At 43.0% G+C, this 23076-nt stretch overlaps 1 protein-coding gene across 1 annotated transcript; it reads right to left on the reverse strand.

Moving 5' to 3' along the window:
- Positions 1–329: 329 nt before the first annotated feature.
- TENT5B (terminal nucleotidyltransferase 5B) lies at positions 330–22377 on the reverse strand. The gene is made up of 2 exons (XM_073666177.1): positions 21972–22377; positions 330–7303 (listed from the first exon to the last, which is right to left on the reverse strand). Exons 1-2 carry the CDS (start codon positions 22122–22124, stop codon positions 6278–6280), a joined length of 1179 nt encoding a protein of 392 aa, XP_073522278.1. The 5' UTR covers positions 22125–22377; the 3' UTR covers positions 330–6277.
- Between the last annotated feature and the right edge of the window lie 699 nt (positions 22378–23076).

Below are 23076 nucleotides of genomic sequence, written 5' to 3' on the forward strand. Positions count from 1 at the left end.
TGCTGCTGTTTTCATAAAGTATTTTTTTTCCCCTCTTTATGAAGGGTGTGCTGTCAGTTCCCCAATATTTCTAATCTACAGATCCCCTTTAATAGATTGCAGAGCTGCATAAATCTAGTGTCAGGTACCCTTTAAGAACCAGGTAACCTCATTCTTCAGACTTGTGGATATTTTATGGTATGGTCTGACTAATTTTGTTTCTCACAATTTATTAAAAAAAAAAAAACAAACACAACCAAAACATTTCACACAAACTGCCTACAGTCATTAACACATATCCAATCGGTTTGACTAGTCCTGCAACTTTTGTACCAAATAATGAGTCAGACTTTGAGAAAATATATTTATTTTTTTTTTCCGCTCCACAACCCCTTAAGGGTTAATAACACTGCACATTATTTTCCCCACATAAAAATAAAAGGATTGTTTGGAAAATTAAAAAAAAAAAACCCTCAGCTTTCTGAACACAAAACTGGAAACTCCAATTTGTTAATCACACCTCTCACGCCTGACTTTTGGATTGAAAAATTGGTGGTAGTAGTGAAATAAAAAGAAAAGGCACATTTTAAAACTAAAATAAAATACATAATCCCATAGCACCTGCTCAAAATCTGTGTTTACCAGTTCCTAAATTTGTGATATTGGTCAGCTTTGTAATGAAAGTGTTAACCATGTGCTCAGATCCCAGGAATGAGCTGAGCCTGCAGCTCCGGAATGAAGTCACCAATTGTCAGCCCCAGCCCTGGAAAGAGCTGCCTAAACTTGGTCAGAGGAGCGTAGCGCTCTAATATTGCTCAGAAGGCAGGATTCCTACATCCACAGTAGAGCTGATGTATTTCATATTCTTCTATTGTTTGTATTAAAGGGATTGCAATCCAGTTTAGGAAGCAAAAATAGTTGCCTTTGGCACACAGCTACACCCCTACAAAAGGGAATAATATTTGTACAAATTGCCTCATGATTTTTGGGACCCGTACATTATTCATCATGGAGGCTAGACTCACGTACACATCATTGTTGTGAGCACACTTACGTGGCCACTTGAGTTACGTTGTCTTTGTTTTATGCTTCAGTTAGATTGCCATTAAAGAATCTGCCCATATGAATCAGCAGTTATTATATTTACCCTCCACCTCAAATTCTAGACTGTAATTAGATGGGCCTTTCATTAAAGCAGGTGGAGCAAGGATGGCCAGTCACTTTACAAGCGGGTTAGTGGAGGTGCTGACAGCAAGTGTCTAATGCAAAAATGGCACCCAGAACTGCATAATAATGAAAGATGAGATATCACATGGCTCAGCACAATACTATTAATGCAGAGTGTAATAATTAGGAGTGCGGCACTTCAGCAGTGTTCTGACAGACTTACAGCATGACATTGAGAAAGTGGGAGAGATTAACTCCAGACAACACTGGGAATTGAGAGGCATGATGAAACATTTTGGCACAAATTGAGAAAACAAAAAACACCAAAGGAATGCAAAACCATAATCACAAGGAATCATAGGTGTGAAGTATGGAAAAGGTGCATTCAGCTTCACTGTCCAGCCAAGGGTTGTGTGGACCTGCACATCCACTTAAGGTTCTGATCCACAGAGGAAATTGAAGCAGACCAAATATAAGAATTTACACCAGTTGGCAGAAGCAAATTACTTGCATGGTATTTAATATTGGGTAAACATATGGCAGACTTCATGTAATATCCTAGGTCGGGTCAATGAAGTTATCCACTACTTGACAACCCTTTATAAATGGTCCCAAAATGCTGCAAAAATAAAATACAGATCTATACATTGCTCCTCTGCTATCATAACTCCTCCATGCACAACACACTGGCCCATGCCAATATCCTGACAGACAGTATCACATGCAGATAGAAAGCATGACTATGGAGGCTACAAACCATCAGCCAGCTGTGACATGTCTGGCAGGGGACTGGTGGAAGGCAGCAATAAGTAGAGCCACTCATACTACTACAAACCTTTTTTAAAATAAAAAAAAAATAGAAGTGGACAACCCCACAATGGCACTTTCTAAATATCTTTACAAAATTGCTCAAAAGGCCGAACGTTAAGATGTTTGGATTATCGGTACAGTCATTAAAGCATGCAGCAGTGCTAGGGTTCGTGGAGAAGGCAATATCGTGCCATTTCACCAAGGGGCAAATGGAGGGCAGTTAGGACCCCACTTACTAGCAACATTAAAGGGGGTTTTCCCACGAACAAAAGTTCATTATAATAATTGGCTGGGTCTGACTGTACGGATCATACATTTCCTGGGCAGGGGAGGACACAAGAGTATACAGACATTACAGCAGGGGATTGCAGAGGATTCATATTGTGAGGTAAAATAATGTTTTAAAACAAGCAGTGAGATGACTTACCTCACAAAATGAATCCTCTGCTGTAATGTCTGTATTGTCTTTTGCTTCCTCCCCCACCCAGGAGCTGTGGTATGATCCATACACAGACAGACCATTTTAAAAATGAACTTTTGTTCGTGGGAAACCCCTTTAAGGATCCTTCTGTGCAGTGGTGTTAAAATATGTCATTTAGAGATAGCCTCAGATTGGTGATTGTCTTATTTTATACATTCAATAAAAGGGCAGCCACAGATTGGTGGTAGGTACGTTTAAAGTGTGAATAAGTTCTATATATCCAGCACTTTGAGGTTATTACAACTGATGGTAAATTAGAGGATATTACTTTTAAAAAGGGAGTTTGTCAGCTCAAGGCTTAGTGCAGAAATACAAGCATCTAAAATGAAGGGGCATCATTAAAAATAATCACCAAGTCCTCTTATCTACATATTTCAATGTGAATAAATAAAATAAGCCATTCTACGCGTTTTGTGGACTTTGTTGGAAGATACATGTGTATCTTCCAACAAACCATTAATCTCTCAAACTGAACATTAAAAACATTCTTAAAGAGGTGGAGCTGATGTATAATTGTGTACTGATCATATTTTACTACCCTTTGCATTAAAAGCAGCATCTCTGAAGCACAAGCTGTGATCAAGTGTTATCAACTAGTATGCATTTGCTAAACGGTTTCATAAGGGGCTTGAAAGGCCATGTGCACATAGGATATTTCTTTTTTTACATACATTGTACTTGACTGTGGCATTGATTCTGCAACAAACATCCACCACATGTGCAGATGAGCCCAAGCAGTAAACCAAGTCTGGCCTAAGGGTTAGAGAACTGCTGTATACTGGCATAAATCAAGCCCATGAATATACCCTTAAAAAGGAAGTCTGTCAGAAGGCTTTAAACCCCCACCCCACTAACCCACCCAAATGATTTATATGACCAAGTAGCCTTTTCAATGAAGTACAGAAATACCTTTACATGGCTAGTCCTTTCCTCTGTTCTCTTAGAAGTCAGTTTAATTGATATGCAAATTAAGTTGCATATCTGAAGCTCTGACACTCCAGCTCTATGTCCCACCTCCTACTTAACACAACCTCTATGCAGTTACTTCATGCAAAGGAGCCATCAGTCAAACAGGGGGGGGGGGGGGGAGCAGCACTGGGGAGAATAGAGCTGGAGTGACAGATTTCAGATCCAGCACAGCTCTTCAGGCTCATTTGCATATCAACTCAAGTGCAGATTTTTCTGTAATGGTGGAACAGACTTCCCTGGTAAAAGGGATAATTGTACTTTTGAGAAAGTTAGATGTGCATATAAATAGTGGGGTATAAAATCATACTGACAGATTCTCTGAGTACAAATGCCGTGGGCTCAGTGGAGCCAATTGGCCATTACGATAGCAAAGATATATAGCATTCTAATTCACCTCACACTGTAAAACTTGTGCAATTTCCTTTAAATGAATACAAGTAAAATTTAATCAAGGCTCGGGCTAAGATTTGTTACACATTTAGCACATGGATCTCCTGCTGTATTACACAAGTTAATAGGCGCATGAGCAAGATCCAGTTAACTAGCAGTGTGACCATCTCCTAATACAGGAGGCTTCACAACAGTAATTCGATAAAGCTTCCCATGTACTGATCTTTTACAGTAATTAGTAATAAATTCTATCATAGTTTTGTGGTCATCCTGCTTTGAACATCTAGCGTGATGCTTTATAAAACTAAACTAACATTTTGGCTGGTGAGTAGATTACATTTGTTCTTTAGTTACCTAGACTGTTAGGCTGTGTGCCCACGATGCGTTTTTAATGCGTTTTTTGCAGCTGCAGAAACACATTAAAAACACATGGTAGAAGGTCTGCCATGTCCCCCAATGATAATCCGCATGTGCTGTGCACATGCTGCGGAAATTTCCCGCTGCGGATCATTGCGGAAAAAAACGCAGCACTACCAATTATTTTGCGGAAGTGCTGCGTTTTCGCCGCCATTGACTTGCATTAGAATGTGCCAATTCTGCAAGACTGCATCTGTACTTGCGTAATTGGCGCGTTCTAATGCGCGGATGGTACCCGGGTGTAGAGGAGAGTCTCATCCACACCCAGGTACCATTAAAAAAAGCTGTAAGTAAAAAAATAAATGTATATTTACCTTCTGGCGGCCCACGCTGCGCTTCTCCTCGCTTCCCGGCACTTTGCAGTGGATTGATGGACCTGCGCTGACGTCAGAGTCATGTGACGGGTCACGCGACGCTGACGTCGGCAGATCATTCAATCCACCGCTGCCGGCACCGAGCGAAGTGGGCCATCAGAGGGTAAGTATATATTTATTTTTTTATTTTTAACCACTTTCTCAGGTCACACTATATAAATCCATGCAGTTTGCATGGATTTATATAGTGTGACCTAGTTGTCACAAGCACTTTCCAAGTGATGCTAATCGCTTGGAAAGCGCTAGTCAATCTGCATGCAGAAATGTCAGTGAAGACCGCTTCATTTCCGCATGTCCCTGGCAGGAAAACACATGTACAATCCGCATGCGTTTTTTCTGCCAGGGAGATGCAGAAACGCTCAGGAAAAAATCCTGAGCATTTCTGCATCATGGGCACATAGCCTTAATGTTCCAAAACAACTGCAAGTTCTCCAGAACAGTAAAACCAAATAAGCCTTTAGTGGTTGTCCACTTCAAAAAAAATAAATAAAAATTGGTCTGCAACCACTCACTTACACATCAGAAGACATGCTGACGACACCACACACACACACAGTGTACTACACCGTTAATTTCCAAAAGGAGGCAGCACATTTATGGGACCCGATAATCAGCATTAGGTCTTAAACAGGCAAAAAAAAAAAAAAAAAAAGCTAAAACCACTTCATATCCCCTTTCAAAAAGCCATTGGAAGAGGTTAGGGATTCTCCAGGTGAAAGAATATCTTTAAGTATTAAGCTGTATGGAATTTCTATGGTGGTTTTATTTTTTCCATTGTGGTTTTGATATAAAGTTCAATTTGATAAGCAAATTTATATTACCTTTCAGGACCTAAGGACTCCCACTCATTCTAGACATGCTTGTACACAATTCACATCCAACACCCTGGCTCACCCATTAACTATTGGGGCATTTTTCACCATTTACAGACTTTGGCAAATGCAGATTATAAGCCCTCAGCAAAATGTTCTGCAAGATTTTAAAATGCCATTCAACCATCTTGACTTGATATACAAGTGCAAAAAAGTTATTGTAAAAGCTTGTTTACATAGCCTTATGTGTACTCATTTTAACTGCCAAAAATCAAAATTAGGCCTCAGAACAGTGCCAATGCCTTCCGATATTTGTTGTTTTTTAGGAGGAGGGAGACCAAAACTATGGCAGTGTAAAGAAGCCAATTAGCTTGGAGGTATATTTAATAGCACCGAACTATGCAAATCTAGCAAGTCTGATATGGGTGTAGAAATCAAATCAGGGTGTTTTTTTTTTTTTTGCAAAAGGAAATAAAAAAGGCACATTATAGTAAAAGGAGATCGAAATATGTGTGCTGAGTGATCTACAGTAAAATGGTTATGCAATACTGATAGCAAGAAGAATAAGAAATGGTTTCTATAGTCTAGGAGTTGACCCAATTAAGCTTTAGAGGCACTTAAAGAGTTTAACTCTTACTTTGGTCCAAGTATGCAGTATTCACACTGGTTCCAAAGCTTGCATCAGTGTGAAGTTAAAGGAAAGTTGGCAACCCTTCAATACTAATGGTACTCTATAGAAAAGTATTGTTTGAAAAGATGGGGAATGGCTCACATAGCTAACCCTTTCAATATCACAAGGGGAGATCAAAGACAACCAGTCACTTCTTGCTCAGTTTAGAAGACTGATGACAGAAGTTGGTCAGTGACCTAGGTAAAAGTCAGTTGCAGCAGGGAAGCCAAGTCTGATAGGAATGGCTGCAAGACACCATAGGCTGGACAGGAGTAAGGTAGTAACTTTTGTAGTTTCCATCACTCATGAAGGTGGCTGGCTGGTAGTAGCAGGTAAAGTTTGGCATGGCAGGAACAAGATTCTGTTCAGATAAAACCTGAATAGCCAAAGAAGCAATGAGTGTGAGAGTCTGCCGACGTTCGTGTCCCATTAAGCACACAGTACTTTCATTTACTACATTGTGAAGGGTCATTAGGTATTCATAACGTTTATCTTCCATTCCAACAAAATGGTCCTGCAGATAGCATTTAAGTTTCCTCAACTGCTCACGAATATCTGGAAAGTCTATGAAATAACGTGAACACATGTACCGCTGCATAGTTTTCATATCAACTTCTGACTTTGGTCTAAAGCCACGAACAAGCAGGTTGCAGTATTTGAGAAGACCACCACCTCGGATTTCTTCTGGGCTTCGAGTGGCAATTACCCGATTTCGCAAGTGGTCCATTGCTTCATTAAAGTCTCCAAACATGCTCTCTCCAGTCACAGCTGGATGAAAACTTTGACACATTGGAGTCTCTAAACTCTGACTTCGTATGAGTATTGGATCCAACAGGATTTGGAAGGAGTCGACACTGAACTCAAACTGTCTTCTTAGAGTGTCAACAAATTTCAGCTCTATGTTCTTTCCATTATTGTTTGATAGGGAGATTAGACTCCACCTGTCACTTTCAGTACAAACCTTAACCAGTTTTTGAACATAGGCTTCTCTCAGGGTCATTGATGTAATCTTCTCTTTATTGACCCCTACAGGCAAAAAGTCCAGGAGACAATCCAATACAGCATTCTTTACCACCTGAAACGCATCAGGACCTTTCAAATTCACCAGAAATATGAGGTCCAAGTCTTTATAACCCAAGCCACTATCTTCATGCAGCACATGACTTGCAGCAGAACCATTCAGTTTCACCTTGTGAACCGGGATACCAGTCTGCTCTAGACGATTTCGGACTACCTGCAAAAGATAAATAAATAGTTTACCATCTTTAAATTATAACTCACAAACTAGCACAAATCTAGATTTAAACATGAATACCGAGACTGTAAATTGTTCCAGACTAAACATGTCTAATGATCTGCATGCTCAGCAGATCTCCATGCTGTGGCATGTTTAAGGACTCAACTCTTGCTGGCGTCTGTCAGACTTCCAAAGTTTGATCAAGCAGGTGGTTCTCTAGTAATCCATCATCTGCAATACACTCCCATATTTTAGATTATGCAACTCTCCACTACTTTAGCCAGGCATAATAAGCATCGCTCATATTCAAGTTATTATCAGGAAGTTCTACTTAAGGGGCTTAAACAGTTCCTTTACTATTGGCAAAAAAAAAAAAAAAAAAAAAAAAAAAAAAGAGCCATTGTTGTACAAGTCCTAGCCCAATAATAAAAAAGGGATACTAGTTTTGTAGTACTCATGTGCCAGCATGGAAAAAAAAAAAACAGTTTTGGAACCACATCCAAATTTACTTTGAAGTGGATTGAGGGAGTTTATATATCGACACTCCTAGAACTAGAACACACACAATCTCATTTAAAGATTTTTCTGTATTTTCATGACTATGAAAATTGTACATTCACACTGAAGGCATCAAAACTATGAATTAATGTGAAATTATATACTTAACAAAAAAGTGTGAAACTGAAAATATGTCTTATATTCTAGGTTCTTCAAAGTAGCCACCTTTTGCTTTGATGACTGCTTTGCACTCTCTTGGCATTCTCTTGATGAGCTTCAAGAGGTAGTCACCGGAAATGGTTTTCACTTCACAGGTGTGCCCTGTCAGGTTTAATAAGTGGGATTTCTTGCCTTATAAATGGGGTTGGGACCATCAGTTGTGTTGTGCAGAAGTCTGGTGGATACACAGCTGATAGTCCTACTGAATAGACTGTTAGCTGACTTTGGCATGACGCCACTGCCATATGCTGCGCATCACAGGCAAGCTGATGTCAGCTTTCAGCCTCCGATTGCCTGGTCATGTGTATTGTAGCGCAGGGACCCAGTGGGTCTCTGCGCCACAATACATTTTAATAGGTGAAATTGATGTCAGCAGGTCCCCTTCCCACATGGACCTGGATGCACCCTCTGAGACCATGATAGACCCCTGCTGATTTTTAGTACTGGGACCTATACAACCTCACCACTAGTTTCAGTAGTAAAGTTCTCACGAATGGTTCCCTTTAAATATGGAGGCCTATGTGATTAATCAGATATATTGAAACCTTTTACTTTTGCCCACTACTCATTTACAAATGTGGATGCACAAAAATGCTCTGCCTGGTGACAATAGCTAGTCAAAGGTCTTGGAGATTGAGAGCTGGTGAACAATTCAGTACCTTAGTAGGTTTACTTTAACACTTTAATAATCTAATCTGTTATTTTAATGAAAAGCAACCTTGGTATAGCAACAGATTCAGCTACATTTACAAACCAATTTTACATATCAAGTTTATAGTTTGGCATTTATGGCACCACCACTTATGGTGTTATCCAGGGCTTGCCATTTTTTGCTCTGGTGCCAAGAACTTAATGTCAGGTAGTTGGCATCTAACTGCCTGTTCAGCACAGATAGTTACAATAAGGGAAGATCAAATGTTTTGTTTTTTTTGTAAAACTATTAAAAGTTACCTTTTATTGTACTTTAGTTAAAATCCCTTCCCATGTGTGCAGAATATATACAAACAAATATGATATAAAACTACTTTTTGTGGTAGTTGATAGTTATCTAGTCCATCAATGTTGAACGTAAAGTGCTTTCCATATCCTTGGGTAAATCCCTGCCTTGCCATGGAGGTTGGCACCCTGGGGATAAGGCAATTGGAACTCCCGCTCACCGAGGACTATCCCTCTATGTTTCAGATTGGGAGGGGGGTTCCAATACCCAAAATGAAATTGTTAACTATTTAAAATAACTAGTAAAATATTTAAACCAGGGCTGTTTGATTTTTAGGAGCCAAAAAAAAAAAAAAAAAAAAAAAAAAACACCCCAATTAGGACAAGTTCTTTCAATAGAAATTAATGACAGTGCATGCTAAATACTTACACCCATAATCTGAAGAACAGCACAACCAGGAGGAGCCTGTTTGTATGGGGAGCTCACGAAAGATTAATGAAGATTACACATTCCATCCAGGCTACAAAGCATGGTCACTAAATGAGTACATCTGTATCAAGTCATACATTTACCTGAGAGACCGGTTTCCATCAGGAGTGTTTATTAGCTACAGTAACCAGCAGTAAACACCTAGTCCTAACATCCTTGGAATGACCTGGTATTATTCTTAAATAATTGAGATATGAACTTTAATATCAGTTTATACATCCACCTATAATCAATTCATACAAGACTGGAAAAGTATCTAGCCTCATCTTGCCAGACAGCTGAAACAGCAAAATGCCAGCTAGGGTGGTTCATACCACACCCTATGCTCAGTAGTTTTCAACACAACATGCTACAATTCTAGCTGTTTAAGAGCTTCAGGGACTGGACGGCACATTTATGCCCTTATTAGCGAGCCACAAGTAAAAAACATTTGATTGCAAAAGCCATAGGCTCAGTGCTGAGAAAATTACTTGTTGCAGTCTACAGGTTTAACATTGCAGACATTTTAGCTAGTCATTACATAAACCTTTCAGCCCCAATAGACTTGTCCTATTACTATAGGACGAGTCAGAATAAGTCACTGATGAGGGGGGGGGGGGGGGTGGAAGGGGTTATGAATGTTTTCCACAGGCATGGCCTAGTCTTTAATATGATGCTTTTTTGTCCCATCCATGACTATATTTTTTTAAAGGTGTTTGATTTTTTTTTTGGAATCTGAAGTTTCATTCTACAGTTCTGTGAATACACCACATATCAGGATTGTAGACATGCATCACTTAAATTATTGATTCTATTACAGTCTTACACTGTTCATAAAAATAGCATCTTTTGATAAGCTGTGCAGAAAAAAAAAAAAAAAAAAATAGAAAAAAAAAAAAGTCAATGTCACAGGGATACCACGACAGAGGGGCCAGAAGATCGCAGAGTCTGGACACATGAAATCCTGCACCGATTAGAACTGCTTCACCATCCATTTCCCTTGCTCTGCTATTGCAAGGGTTAATCAATGCTGTTGATCTCCTGGAGCTTGCCATCCTGAATTGCCTTAGCTGTTCTGTGTTAGCCACTCCCTACTGGTATATATGCCACCACTGACACTAGGGAATTGCCAGAGAGTTCTACTTCCTGGTTTGGTGCTGGAGATGAAATTCAGTGTTTGGAGAGTTATTCAGGAGATTTCTGCTTGGAATTTGTTTGCATGCTTATACTCATCCTCTCCCATTTAGTTTCTCCTACCTATCCTTCCTGTGTTCCACTCTGTTTTGTGAGTATACTTGTATACCTATAGTATTTGTTCATCCCCATCTGTCTACCCTTGTCTGTTTGGTTAATGTAATCTTATACACTTCAGCCTCACACCTTGCTGGGTGGGGGAGGGAACAGATAAGGTTTAAGATGGGAGCAGGGCAGGGTACATGACCCCAGCGTCTCCATCTTCCAGGGTAATGTGGGGGGACAGGGATAGACTAGGGAGCCCCTAGTTTGAGGGATCAGATGGGCACCCACTGTTCCTAGTCACTGCGCAGATGACAAATTTCTCAGTGCAAGCATAGGATTTCACCCAGCTATTTGGATGACGCAGGAGGACAGAGGGATGGAGAAGCCCAAAGAATAACCCATAGGACCGAGAAGGTTAGCATACAGCGCAGGAGACATTAAAAAAGGTTTTTCAGGAATATACAGGGGAAGTTAGGTGGGTTATATGAGGATTTAGGGAATGCAGCACAGATGCTGAAAGGTGATATTTTTTAGCTATGTCAAAACTAGTGACAGGTTACCTTTAAATCATTACCTAAAGATATTCTGAGATTCATTTTAACTAGATATAGATCATAGGCATTGACTTGCAAACATTCCCCTGTACAATTTTTTTCTTAATATACACTCTTCATTAATATGAAGTGGGGAGGGTGGTTGGTTAAAGGACCCCTTGTTGGGTCAGCAAGTATCCTTCAGGCGTCTGCAGCGCTGGTCAGAAATTGAAGACCATTAAAGGTTTGGATTTCCAAATACACACCCCATCGCCTCCACTCATGAATAATGCAAAGTCAGTGTTTTTTTTTAATTCAAGTAAAGAATCAAACCTGCTAATGCAGGTGGCCAGAAGTACTCACTTGCAGAGCTGGCCATCTTCTGAGAGTGGCTGCCGCTCAGTACGCCATCCACCTACTATTGCTTTGAATAGGAGGTGGATGTGCAGTACCCCAACTTGGCTACCATCAGAAGATGGAGCAGCTCAGCAAGTGAGTATTTCTGGCTGGCAGCTGCTGACAATGACAGCTGATCAGTGGGGTGCTGGACCTTGGCCGATCAGACATGGATGACCCATCCCTGGGATAAGTCATCATTGTGAAAGTAGTGGACAACCTTTAAGCCCGGGCCTAAATGGCAAGCTTGCCTACGACACCTTTTCTGTCGTCAGAGTTCACCATGTCACTACTACACTGCAGTGCAATACAAATGAAAAGGGTCACGTTGTGCCCAAGAGGCTACTGCAACAAGCAAATTGCAAAAAAGTCCATCCACTTCAGATTATGTTGGCATGAAGGCCTAACCCTTGTAGAGAGGGTTGTGTCTTATAGATTACAAATGCCCAAAAACTGACAACTTTGTGCTCTCCCTTAATCTAATATAAAAAGGAATTTTAAATTTTATTTGTGACCTTATAAATCCTGACCTATAGAGATTCCTCCTTAATAACTTGCATGTACACCAAATATACTTCCCATGACAAACAGGACCTAGCTGCAGTTTAACAGATAGCTAAAATCTCATATGCTTGAGTTCACCTATACAGATCATAGCCCTAGATGAATAGTTGGACAGTCATAACATCCTTTGAGTGGCAGAAGACAAGTTTGTCTCATTTGCAGGCAGCTCACAGGGTGTGGAAGAAAACACTGTACAGTATGAAGTGGTGAGTAACCAGCTAGAGATCACTTCTTTCTAGTAAATACAATTCATTTCACACCCAGAAGAGCTGTAGTCTAGCAAGCTGTTACAGATATATTTACACTGGGGCTTTCTCTCCAATGCCTTTTCTCCTGCATTAAAAATGCAGGGGTTGACAAGAAAAACTGTACGTTACATACCATTTTAGGCAGTCATTTAAATGCGTGAAAAAAAAAAAAATGCTTCAAAACTACTTAGCACTTGAAACACTACATTTTGGCAAAAATGCAGTAAACTATTAAAAAAAAAAAAAGAAACCAGATTACCAGTAAATCTAATTCTAATAACCCACCATGACAGCACACAGGAGGATGTAACCTAACCCTAATAGGGACAGGAAATACGAAGAGGTTTAAATAGCCCCTCCTACATTCTCCCTCCAGTGCTATTACTAAGGACCACAAGAGTATAGATGCTTCAAATCAATTTTATTTCTACTGATCAAGCTGTCGTAGAAACAATAAGCGAGGGGGAGGGAATTATCCGTGCTGTTGTGGTGGGTTATTAGAATTAGACTTACTGGTAATTCGGTTTCTATTTTCTTCAATAACCCCCCCACAACAGCACATAGGGGGTATACCAAAGATATACTAGGGACGGACAATAGCCTGAAGGACCTTCCTTCCAAAGGCTAAATCTCCAACAGACCTTAGGTCTAGTCTGTAGTGTTTGGAGAAAGTATTGAGGACCATGTGGCAACTCTGCAAATCAGTTTGATGGATGCACAGACTTTCAGCCCAGGAGACAAATATCGCCCTTGTAGAATGGGCCTTGAGCTTTGCTGGAGGTAGATCCTGGATCTGGTAAGCCTCTAATCGCCCTCTTAATCCAGTTGGCTATTGTGGATTATGCCGCTTTCTTTCTTCTGTTTGGACCTTGTGTATGGACAAAGGTTCTTGTCTTTCCTTCCTTCTGTTTCCTGAAGATAGTTTAGTACTATTCTCCGAATGTCCAGAGTGTGGAATTCCATCTCTTGTCTTTTGGGTTGTCACAAAAAGATGGAAGGATTATTTCCTGAGATCTGTGGAAATTTGAGACCACCTTAGGTAGAAATGAAGGGTCAAGTTGGAAAATTAGACGATCTTCCAGGATTCTCAGGTAGGTTTCGTTGACTGAAAGGGCCTGTAGTTCACACTCTTCTGGCTGTAGTTATTGCCAGCAGGAATGCCGTTTCCAGATCAGCCTGTCCAGTCTTATGGTTGATAAGGGCTCAAAGGGTGGAAGGCTTAACCCTTTCAGAACAATGTTAAGGTCCCAGGGGGAGCCAGGTTTGTTACTCTAGGGTGGATGCTGTCAAATCTTCTCACCCACTGATGTCCCTCTAGTCTTTGATCGAAGTATGAACTTAATGCTGCTACCTGGACCTTAAGAGTACTAGGTCTGAGACCTTCTTGTAAAAAGTCTAGAGTCTGAACCACATCAGCCCTATGAGGGTCTGGGCGAGTGGGTGCACACCACCTTAAGAAGGTTTTCCAGATCTTATGGCAAATTGTATTAGTTACAGGTTTCCTGCTCTTCTGGAACGTTTTGATGACTTTCTCTGAGAAGCCTCTTGTTTTTAATATCAGGAATTCAAAAGCCAGGCGTAGGTATAGTCTCTCGGGATCCGGGTGGTGAATCGGTCCCTGGAGAAGGAGATCCTTGATGGGAGAAAATGATTAGAGGGCTCGCCACACTTGACTGGTTAACGTTCCAAACCAACTTTTTTGGCCAGCGAGGGGCCACTAGGATTTCTCTGGTCCCTTCGGTCCATATCTTCTGTAAGGTTTTTGAAAGGATAGGTAGTGGGGGAAAGGCATACACTAGTTTGAACTCCCATTTGTAAGAGAATGCGTCCAGGCGTCTTTTGCATTCGGGTGTCTGGCGAAGAGATCTACCTCTGGATAGCCCCATCTCTCGACTAACATCTGGAAGATGTCTGGGTTTAGGATCCACTCTCCTGGATGAATCTTTGTTTTGCTTAAGAAGTCGGCCTGGATATTGACTGAGCCTTTGATATGAAGAGCTGACAAGGATAGAAGATGTTCTTCGGCCCAGGAGAATATTCTTGCCGAGATTGCTTTTAAGCCTTCTTATCTTGTGCCCCCCTTGATGACATTGTCTGAAAATATCTGAATGTGAGATTTCTGGACCAGAGGCTCTGCTGCTCTGAGGACTTACTCTACGGCCTTTAGTTCTCTGAAATTTGATGTGTTGGCTCACCTCTTTGGTCCATAAACCCTGGAATAGCTCTAGGGAGACCATGGCTTCCCATCCCTTTTTGCTGGCATCCACCTTTATGGTTACCAGCAGATTCTGGATCCATGGTACTCCTCTGTTCAGTTTTTTTCTGTTCGGCAATCAGAATAGAGAAGTCCTTACTCGTGGTGGTATAGGGATTCTCCAGTTCAGAGATCGTGGGGATCCATCCCATTTCGGAAGGATGTGGGTCTGTAATGTTCAGGTATGCGCTTGAGCCCAGGCCACCATCTGAATACAGGATGTCATAGACCTGAGGACCGACATGGCATGTCTTAATGATACTGATCTTCTGCTGCTTGGGACATTGATTTTTGCTTTCATCATGACCTGTTTTTGTTTGGGCAGGAATGACATCTGGCTGTGGGAATCCACTAGTACTCCTAGAAATGTTTGTCATGGAGGGAACCATCTGATTTTTTTCTGGTTCACTAAGCAGCCCAGAGATGATAGGATCTGAGTGGTCAACTGCAGATGTTCTCAGAGTACTGGTATTGAAGGCCTGATTAAAGCAGGTCGTTGAGTTATGGTACTGTTGAAGTGTTTTGACCCCTGATATAAGCCATGACTTTTGTAAGTATTCAAGGGGCTGATGAAATTCCAAATGGGAGAACATTGAATTGATCGTGGACTATTTGATCCCCCTGAGCCACTGTGAATCTTAGGAACCTCCTGTGAAGTGGATGTATGGGGATGTGGTAATACGCATCCTGGAGGTCGATTGTGGCCATGACATGGTCCTGTCCTATCAGGGGGACCGTCGACCTGATGGATTCCATCTTGAATCATTGGTAATGGATATACTGATTCCGTGGCCTTAAATTGATTATAACTCTGAGCCATATGTTTTTTTTTTTTTTTATTAGGAAGAGTCTGGAATAATGTCCTGTGCCTCTCTTGTAGGAACCAGGGATATCACCCCTGAGGACAATGGGTCTGTAAGACCAGATATCAGGGTGGTCTGACGACTGAGAAGAGAGCGGTGTTCTCCTATCCTCCAGAGGATAAGGTTAAATTTATTTTTACTCTGAACTTGACAACCCTCAGGACCCATGGGTCTGAGCAGATTTCTTTCCACTGAGGGAGAACATTCACGATGCAGCCCCCGACTGGACCGACGTCATGGTCTGTTCTGACGTTGGTTTTGGGAGAGGAAGATTTTTGCCTCCTCTACATTTACCCCTATATTGAGGGGTCTGCTCTTGGGAGGGATGAAAAGGCCTCTTCCTCACATTCCTAGGTTCCAGGAGGGCCTTCTTGTCTGAGGCCTTCTCTAGAAGATCTAGGCTGGCTCGAACATGTATTTCCCCTTAAGGGGATGGAGCACAACTTCATTTTTGATGCCACATAGCCGTTCCAGGATTTCAACCATTGGGCCCTTCTTAGAGTTTGATAGCCCAGATGCTCTTGCCGCCACTCTCAGATTCTGCAGAGGCATCTACTAAAAACCCCATAGCCTTCTGTAGAAGCAGTAGGGATGCCAAGATGTCTTCTCTGGGGGTGGCTGAAACTAAGTCTTCTTCCAGTTGATCTAGCCAAAGAGCCATTGATCGAGCTACGCCCATAGAGACTGTTGGTGCTTAGTGTTGCTGAGGTCTCCCAGGATTTTCTTAGTAGTCCCTCCATTTTGCATTCCAAGGGGTCTTTTAATTGAGAGGAATCTTCAAAGGGCAGTGTGGTTTTCTTTGCTACTCGTGCAATTTGGATATCCACTCTTGGGACTTCAGACCATTCTGCAGTCTCATTGTCTACAGGAAATCTATCCCTTAACTCTGTAGGGGTATTTTATCTCTTTTCAGGAGATTCCCACTCCTCGAAGACCAAGTCCCTAATACTCTGGTGTATAGGGAACACCAATTTTTTCCTGGAACGTAGCCCACCCCCCCAAACATCTGATCCTGCACTGTTTGGGTCACTTTTTCTTCCTCAACCTCCATAGTTCTCCTTACTGCCATGAGGAGTTCCTCCAAACTATCTGATGGAAAATAACTCCCAACGAGAGATTATCAGGGGTTGGACTTCATTCACTTTCCTTGGGAAGATCTTCCGAGATATACATCTCCTCTTGAGAGTCTTCCACCCCTTCCTCTGGCGGGCTAATCTTCCTCTTTTTGGCTGCTGAGGGAGTAGATGTAGAACCCTGACTAGGTGAGGGTGTAGAGAGAGTGACTGAGGCTAAGGAGGATTTGATCTCCTGATGTACAATCCCCTTTATCTCCTCCATTAAGGAAGGTTGTTCCTGCCTGATAATCTCCGTACAGTCCTTGCATAGGGGCTTTCTATGGGAGGACGATAGTCTTTTTGTACAGATGGGACATCTGCGTGACAGTTTAACTTTTTCTCCAGATGCAGGTTCCTTGTCCCCCTACAAGAGAGGGGAGAAGGGGAGGGGAGCTATAATCACCATTTCCTGCATCTGGGATATGGACTACCAGTGCCATACTTACTGGGACTGGACTGGCACTGGGCTCTACAGATGCAGAGAGAAGCTTCAGACATGGTTTTAGAATCATAGAATGGTAGAGTTGGAAGGGACCTCCTGGGTCATCTGGTCCAACCCCCTGCTCAAAGCAGGATTCACTAAATCATCTCAGACAGATGTCTGTCCAGCCTCTGTTTGAAGACGACCATTGAAGGGGAACTCACCACCTCTCGTGGCAGCCTGTTCCACTCATTAATCACCCTGTCAAAAAGTTTTTTCTAATATCTAATCTTATCTAATAATTTTGTCCTACCTCTAGATGTCTTCATGTCCAGGGCTCCTTTTATGGGTGACTGGACCAGCGCCTCCCTCTGTTTAGAGGACTCCTCCCCTGGTGTCCAGGTGAAGATTTCTGATCACCGGCGGCATTCCGCTCTTCTTCCCCCATAGCTTGTTGATGTGGTTCACAGTGGAATGCAAACTGCTGGAAGTGACGTCATCCACGGCCCCGCATCACTTCAGGCACTGCAGCGTGCGCTCCACATCCAGAAGCCGGCATCACCCGCGCATCCAGAGGGGGAGATGGACCGGAGAGCTCAGAGAGGCCTCCGGTCAGAAGATCCTGCAGTCCTCGCACGAGAGCGCAGACTGCAGGAGGGGGTCTGAATCCAGAGGAGATGGGAGCAGTGCCCCCCCCCCCAGGAGGAGGAGGAGAGGTAAAGACCGCTCGATCCTCCGCTGCCCAGCTAGTAGCTTTCCTTCAGTGCCTGTCATCAGCCCAGCACACCAGGGATGACCTCTTCATCCCTGATAGGGACAGGAAATAACACTGGATGGAGAATGTGGGAGGGGCTATTTAAACCTCTTCATATTTCCTGTCCCTATTAGGGTGGGGTTACATCCTCCTGTGTGCTGTCGTGGGGGGTTATTAGAGAAAAAAAATTATTTAGTGTATGTTCACAATGGGCTTATTACCCAGGTAGGTTTGGGGCAAATCCAAAAAAGTGCTAAACGCACAATCAAAAGAATGAGCATTCATTTCAAACTAAAAACAAGCTGTTCATATGCTCAGTCTTTTCAGCACCATTTAACGACTTCAGGTTTCCAAAGATACCAAGCAGTCAAATTACTAACACTGAGGTTTATAAACTTCCAAAAGAGATGAGATTTCTGTACATCTTCCTCTTGAAAGATGCTGTGTGAACATTCCCTTAGTGGTTTTTAAAGACTGCAGTGCTCATAAAGGAAGAATATAAAATAAATGTGACTAAAGATAACAGTCAAGTGACTTCAGAAAATTCAACAAACAAGAACATCTGAAGAGAAGAAAACATGAGGTGGCTATACAAGTGTCCTAGAAGCTATACGATGGAACACAGCAGTAAAGGTCACTGAGCCTTTAGGGTCCGGAGGGGGATGATCTTTAAAGCATACATGTCAAACTCTGGCCTGTGGGCCAAACCTGGCAGCAGGGTGGTTTTATTTGGCTCGTGACAACAGAACCACCACCCCTATGTGGGGCCCCATTATTCTGTATGGAAAACCATATGCCCCTCCTCCCCCATTATTCTGTATACTGGTTGGCCTGTGACTTCGTCCAAGTTTTTAATTTTGGCCCTCGGTTTGACACCCCTGATCTAAAAGCAGTCACACAATGGTACCTGGCAGGTAGGGGCACTTATTTACTTTCAGTATGAAAGAACCTGCTAATTTGTCACAAGTGTGCCTGAATATGTTACTGGAGCTCTGGTACTGCAGCACAAGAGCATTTATGGACCATCCTCTAGCTGGTCTCGAATGCCATCTACACGCAAACTACTTGGGGTGCATTTACACTGGCCCATTGTAAACCATTCCAAGGATTACACAAGCTGATTAATAGGAAAGGAGTTAACAGGCTGCCAACCATCTGAAATAATAATTTTATTTATTTATTTTTTTAAGAAGTTTGCTTACCCCAATAACCAAACAGGTCTGATTTACATAAATAAAATATCGACAAGCTATACAGGTAGAGCTTACCTGTGTATAATTAACGCATGGCTACACAACATAGAAGATTACTAGTCACTACTGCAGTCAGTGCCCCACAGCCCTAATGTTCCTTAGTCACTGGCTACTGGGATTCCTATTCCCAGCTCAATGCCAGTCTCACAGGAATCCAATGAGCCAGCATTCTTAACTCCTTTCTGACATGGGGTGTATTAGTACATAGCTGTGCCCTGGGCCAGATATGCAATATGCCCTGGCGATTGCGCCCGCACACAAGCTGTGCATGCACGATCGCCGCTGGGTGTCTGCTGTGACAATGTCCCAGGAGAGGTGCCGCACCGCTCAGAGCACATTAACCCCCAAAATGCTGCGATCAAAGTCAATCGCAGCATTTGCAGTGCAAGCAGCAGTGAGCGTCCCCTCTTACCTCTATCCGGCATCCCACAGTGTATGCCGGGTCCGGATAGTCACCAGCAAGATAGGTAGCTTGTTCTTAGTGCCCAGTCTACCTAGCTTGTGTGTGCATGGGCTGACAGCCTGCACAGCATAGGGGATGATACCCGATATGAATCTGGTATCGCTGTAATTGCACCGACCCAAAGAATAAAGTAGTCTTAATCACTTATACCGCACGAGAAAAGGCATAAAAAATAAATGCTAGGTTTAGGGTTGGGATTTTTTCAGAATTAAGGAAAAAAAAAAAAAGACGATATGGCGACTAGTGTTGAGCACAAGTGCTCGCTAGTTGAGTTTGCATCGGGTGCTCGGGAATGCACAGTATTGCGGGTGCTCGAGTCTCTGCCCCATATGTTTCACGGATGCTATACAGCCAAAAAAACCTTGCAGGGATTGACAGTCATGCACGAGCGATCCCCATGGGGTTTTTTGGGTGTCTAATAACCGTGAAACATGTGGGGCAGGGACTCAAGCACCCATGATACTTAGTGCATGATGCAAACTCAAGTAGCGAGCACTTGCGCTCAAGACTAACATTAGGTCATCATATTGTGTAGTACCTCTGGGTTCAAAATGTTCACTATACCCCTTGATAAAATCCCTGAGGTGTGTAGTTTCCAAAATGAGGTCACTTGTGGGGGAGCTCCACTGTTAAGGCACATCAGGGGCTCTCCAAACATGGCGTCCGCTAATTATCCAAGCAAATTTTACATTCAAAATGTCAAATGGCGCTCCTTGCCTTCCGAGGCCCAAACAGTGGTTTTCCCCCACATGTTGGGTATCTGGGTGCTTAGGAGGCATTGCACAAGCAATTTTTTGGGTCCTTTTTTTACCCTATACCCTTGCGGGAAAAAAAAAAAAAAAAAAAATCTAACTTCAAATGTGATGTGGTCCCAAAAAATTATATATATTATATATATTATATATATATATATATATATATATATATATATATATATATATATATATATATATATATATATATATATATATATATATATATATATATATATATATATATATATATATATATATATATATATATATATATATATATATTTTTAAATTGTTGGAAAAATTAGAAATCGCTGGTCAACTTTTAACCCTTATAACTTCCTAACAAAAAATTTTTGGTTCCAAAATTGTGCTGATGTAAAGTAGACATGTGGGAAATGTTATTTTTTATTAATTCAAATTTGGAAATTTTCACCAAATTTCTGATTTTTTTCACAAATAAATGCAAGTGATATCGAAGAAATTTTACCACTATCATGAAGTACAATGTGTCACGAAAAAACAATCTCAGAATCAGGGGGATCCGTTGAAACGTTCCTGAGTAATTACCTCATAAAGTGACAGTGGTCAGAATTGTAAAAATTGGCCTGGTCATTAACATGCAAACCACACTCGGGGGTAAAGGGGTTAAGGGGAATCTGTCATGTCACCAAACAATTAGGCTGCAGATATAGGGTTAGTCTGCAGGTTCGCAGCATTACAACACTACCGGCCATCTTACTAAAAGTGCAGTTACAGGGGAAAAGTGAGCTTCATTTCTCCTGGGAGTCGCAGCGACAAGTGAGTCATGCCTGCAGCAGCTGCAGTTACTAGGCAAGTGTGCGGACTAGGGATAAACCAATACTAAAAATCCAGCTCAGACTCTGGCAGGCAGCCAGGAACATCTCAGCACAAATCCTCCGACTATGACCTAGAGACAGCCATGTGGCTACAGGGTGACATTGACAGCACTGCACTTAGTGTGTCAGCTGTAAAGTCAACCAAACCCAGTGGAAAGAGGGCCTCTCAGTAAGGGCACCCGGGGCCAGGGCCCCTCACTATTCCCACCATACAGTTCAGAGTTCAGGCCTTTCATTTATTGCTGATCTTTATAGTCCTTACCAAGGGGCTCACAGTGTAGTTATGCAGGGCAGCCTAAAGACAGCCCCAGAGGATCGTATGAGCCTCCACACCCTTGGAGAAGGCCAGAAAAAAAAAGTGGATAAGGGGCTAGAGCGGGAGAACAATTAGAAAAGTTAACCAGTTGTGACCCGATGCCGGGTCCGCTATAATGGAGCGATTTGTGGAAGGGCAGGACAGAGGCAGCCATAAAGGAAGCACCCCATCGTGCTGGAAGGATCCCCCTGCTCTGGGTGATAACAGAAGACAATAGCCCGCATTCAGCAGTACAGACCATGGAGCTGCCCCACACCCCGGCTTCCAGGAATCTCAGCCTCGCCTGCCCTCTGCTCCCCAGCACGGTTATGTAACTGCTCCTGAGCCAGCACATTCATTCCTGCAGAGCACCCGACCTGGCGCCCGGCCAGCAGCCTCCAGCGCGGGGTCCAGCAGTGCGCAGCGGAGGGGGCGACCTCCACACCACGTGTGTGACAGGAAGCCGGCCCCAGCACGCTCCTGCACTGACTCAGCGGCGGGCCGGGCTGTCACTGACAGGCAGCATGCCTTACCTGCACCAGGTGCCGCGGCTGGCAGGACAGCGTCGGGAAGTTCCCTCGGCCGTGGATGGGCACACTCTCCTTCAGGATGGCTTCCAGGCGGCGCACCTGCTGCCACGAGAGGACGCTGAAACGCTGGGAGTCGGCCGCTGCTTGGGAGGACATGGCTGTTGCTCTCCGGGAGTCGTACGCTGAGAGGCTGCAACAGGTCCTAGTGGAGAAGGCGGGGTGTGGAGACGGAGAGCCGCGCAATTAAAAAAGCCTCTAAAAGCCGTGACAGAACATTAAAATTAGGCCAGGCCGGTCCAGAGAGGTTGTCAGCGTGCGGGGCGGGTCACGGAGCAGGCCGCACAGCAGAACCAGTGACACTGACAGCCAGAAACCCACTGAGCTACACCCCGGCCGCCGGCTCTTATATACGCATCACAACTGCCCGCTGATTGGACGAGAAGCACGTCTGTCATCTGCGTCTCTCTAATGGTAGATTACGATTGGAGGAGAGAAATAGCTTAGCTCCGTGGCTACCCGGCCCACCCCACGGCTGACGCTCACTATAGCTGGACAGCTGCCAGACACAGTTTGTTCCTATTGGCTGACGAATAAGCGCCCACCCTTAGGAAGGAATCCCAGTTTTGATTGGTTAGAAAAAAATGCATGTTCTTTTAAAGGGACAATGGTTTGACAGTTCATCCGGCGTGCTGGTGAGTGAGTGCCGTAAATGGCGAGCGAAAGTGAGAAGCTGATGCAAAATGAGATGCATCCGGCCCAGCAGCACGGCGGATCCTCAGCAGGGCCTGGTGAGGGCGTTGTGGCATGGGGATGATGGAAATACGCCAGCTTCTATGGATGCCCAGAGCATGCCACTTTAACCCCTTAACGACAAGGCCTGTTTGAATTAACGTCAATATATTTTTTTAAATGTTCATCTTCGCAGCTAAAGAGCCAGAATTTTTGATGTTTCAGGTGCAACAGCTGTATTATATTAGGCAGTCTTATTACCCCCATACAAACTTTTTAAAAAACATTTGGAGGGAGGTGGAATGTGTGTTTGTTTGTCCCAATAGGCCACTGGAAGCAATGACTGATCACTTCTCTAATGACCTGGAACATGCAGTAA

The sequence above is a fragment of the Phyllobates terribilis genome, unplaced genomic scaffold, assembly GCF_046119375.1.
Source record: "Phyllobates terribilis strain yellow unplaced genomic scaffold, ASM4611937v1 Scaffold_2__4_contigs__length_985480577, whole genome shotgun sequence".
Taxonomy (NCBI): domain Eukaryota; kingdom Metazoa; phylum Chordata; class Amphibia; order Anura; family Dendrobatidae; genus Phyllobates; species Phyllobates terribilis.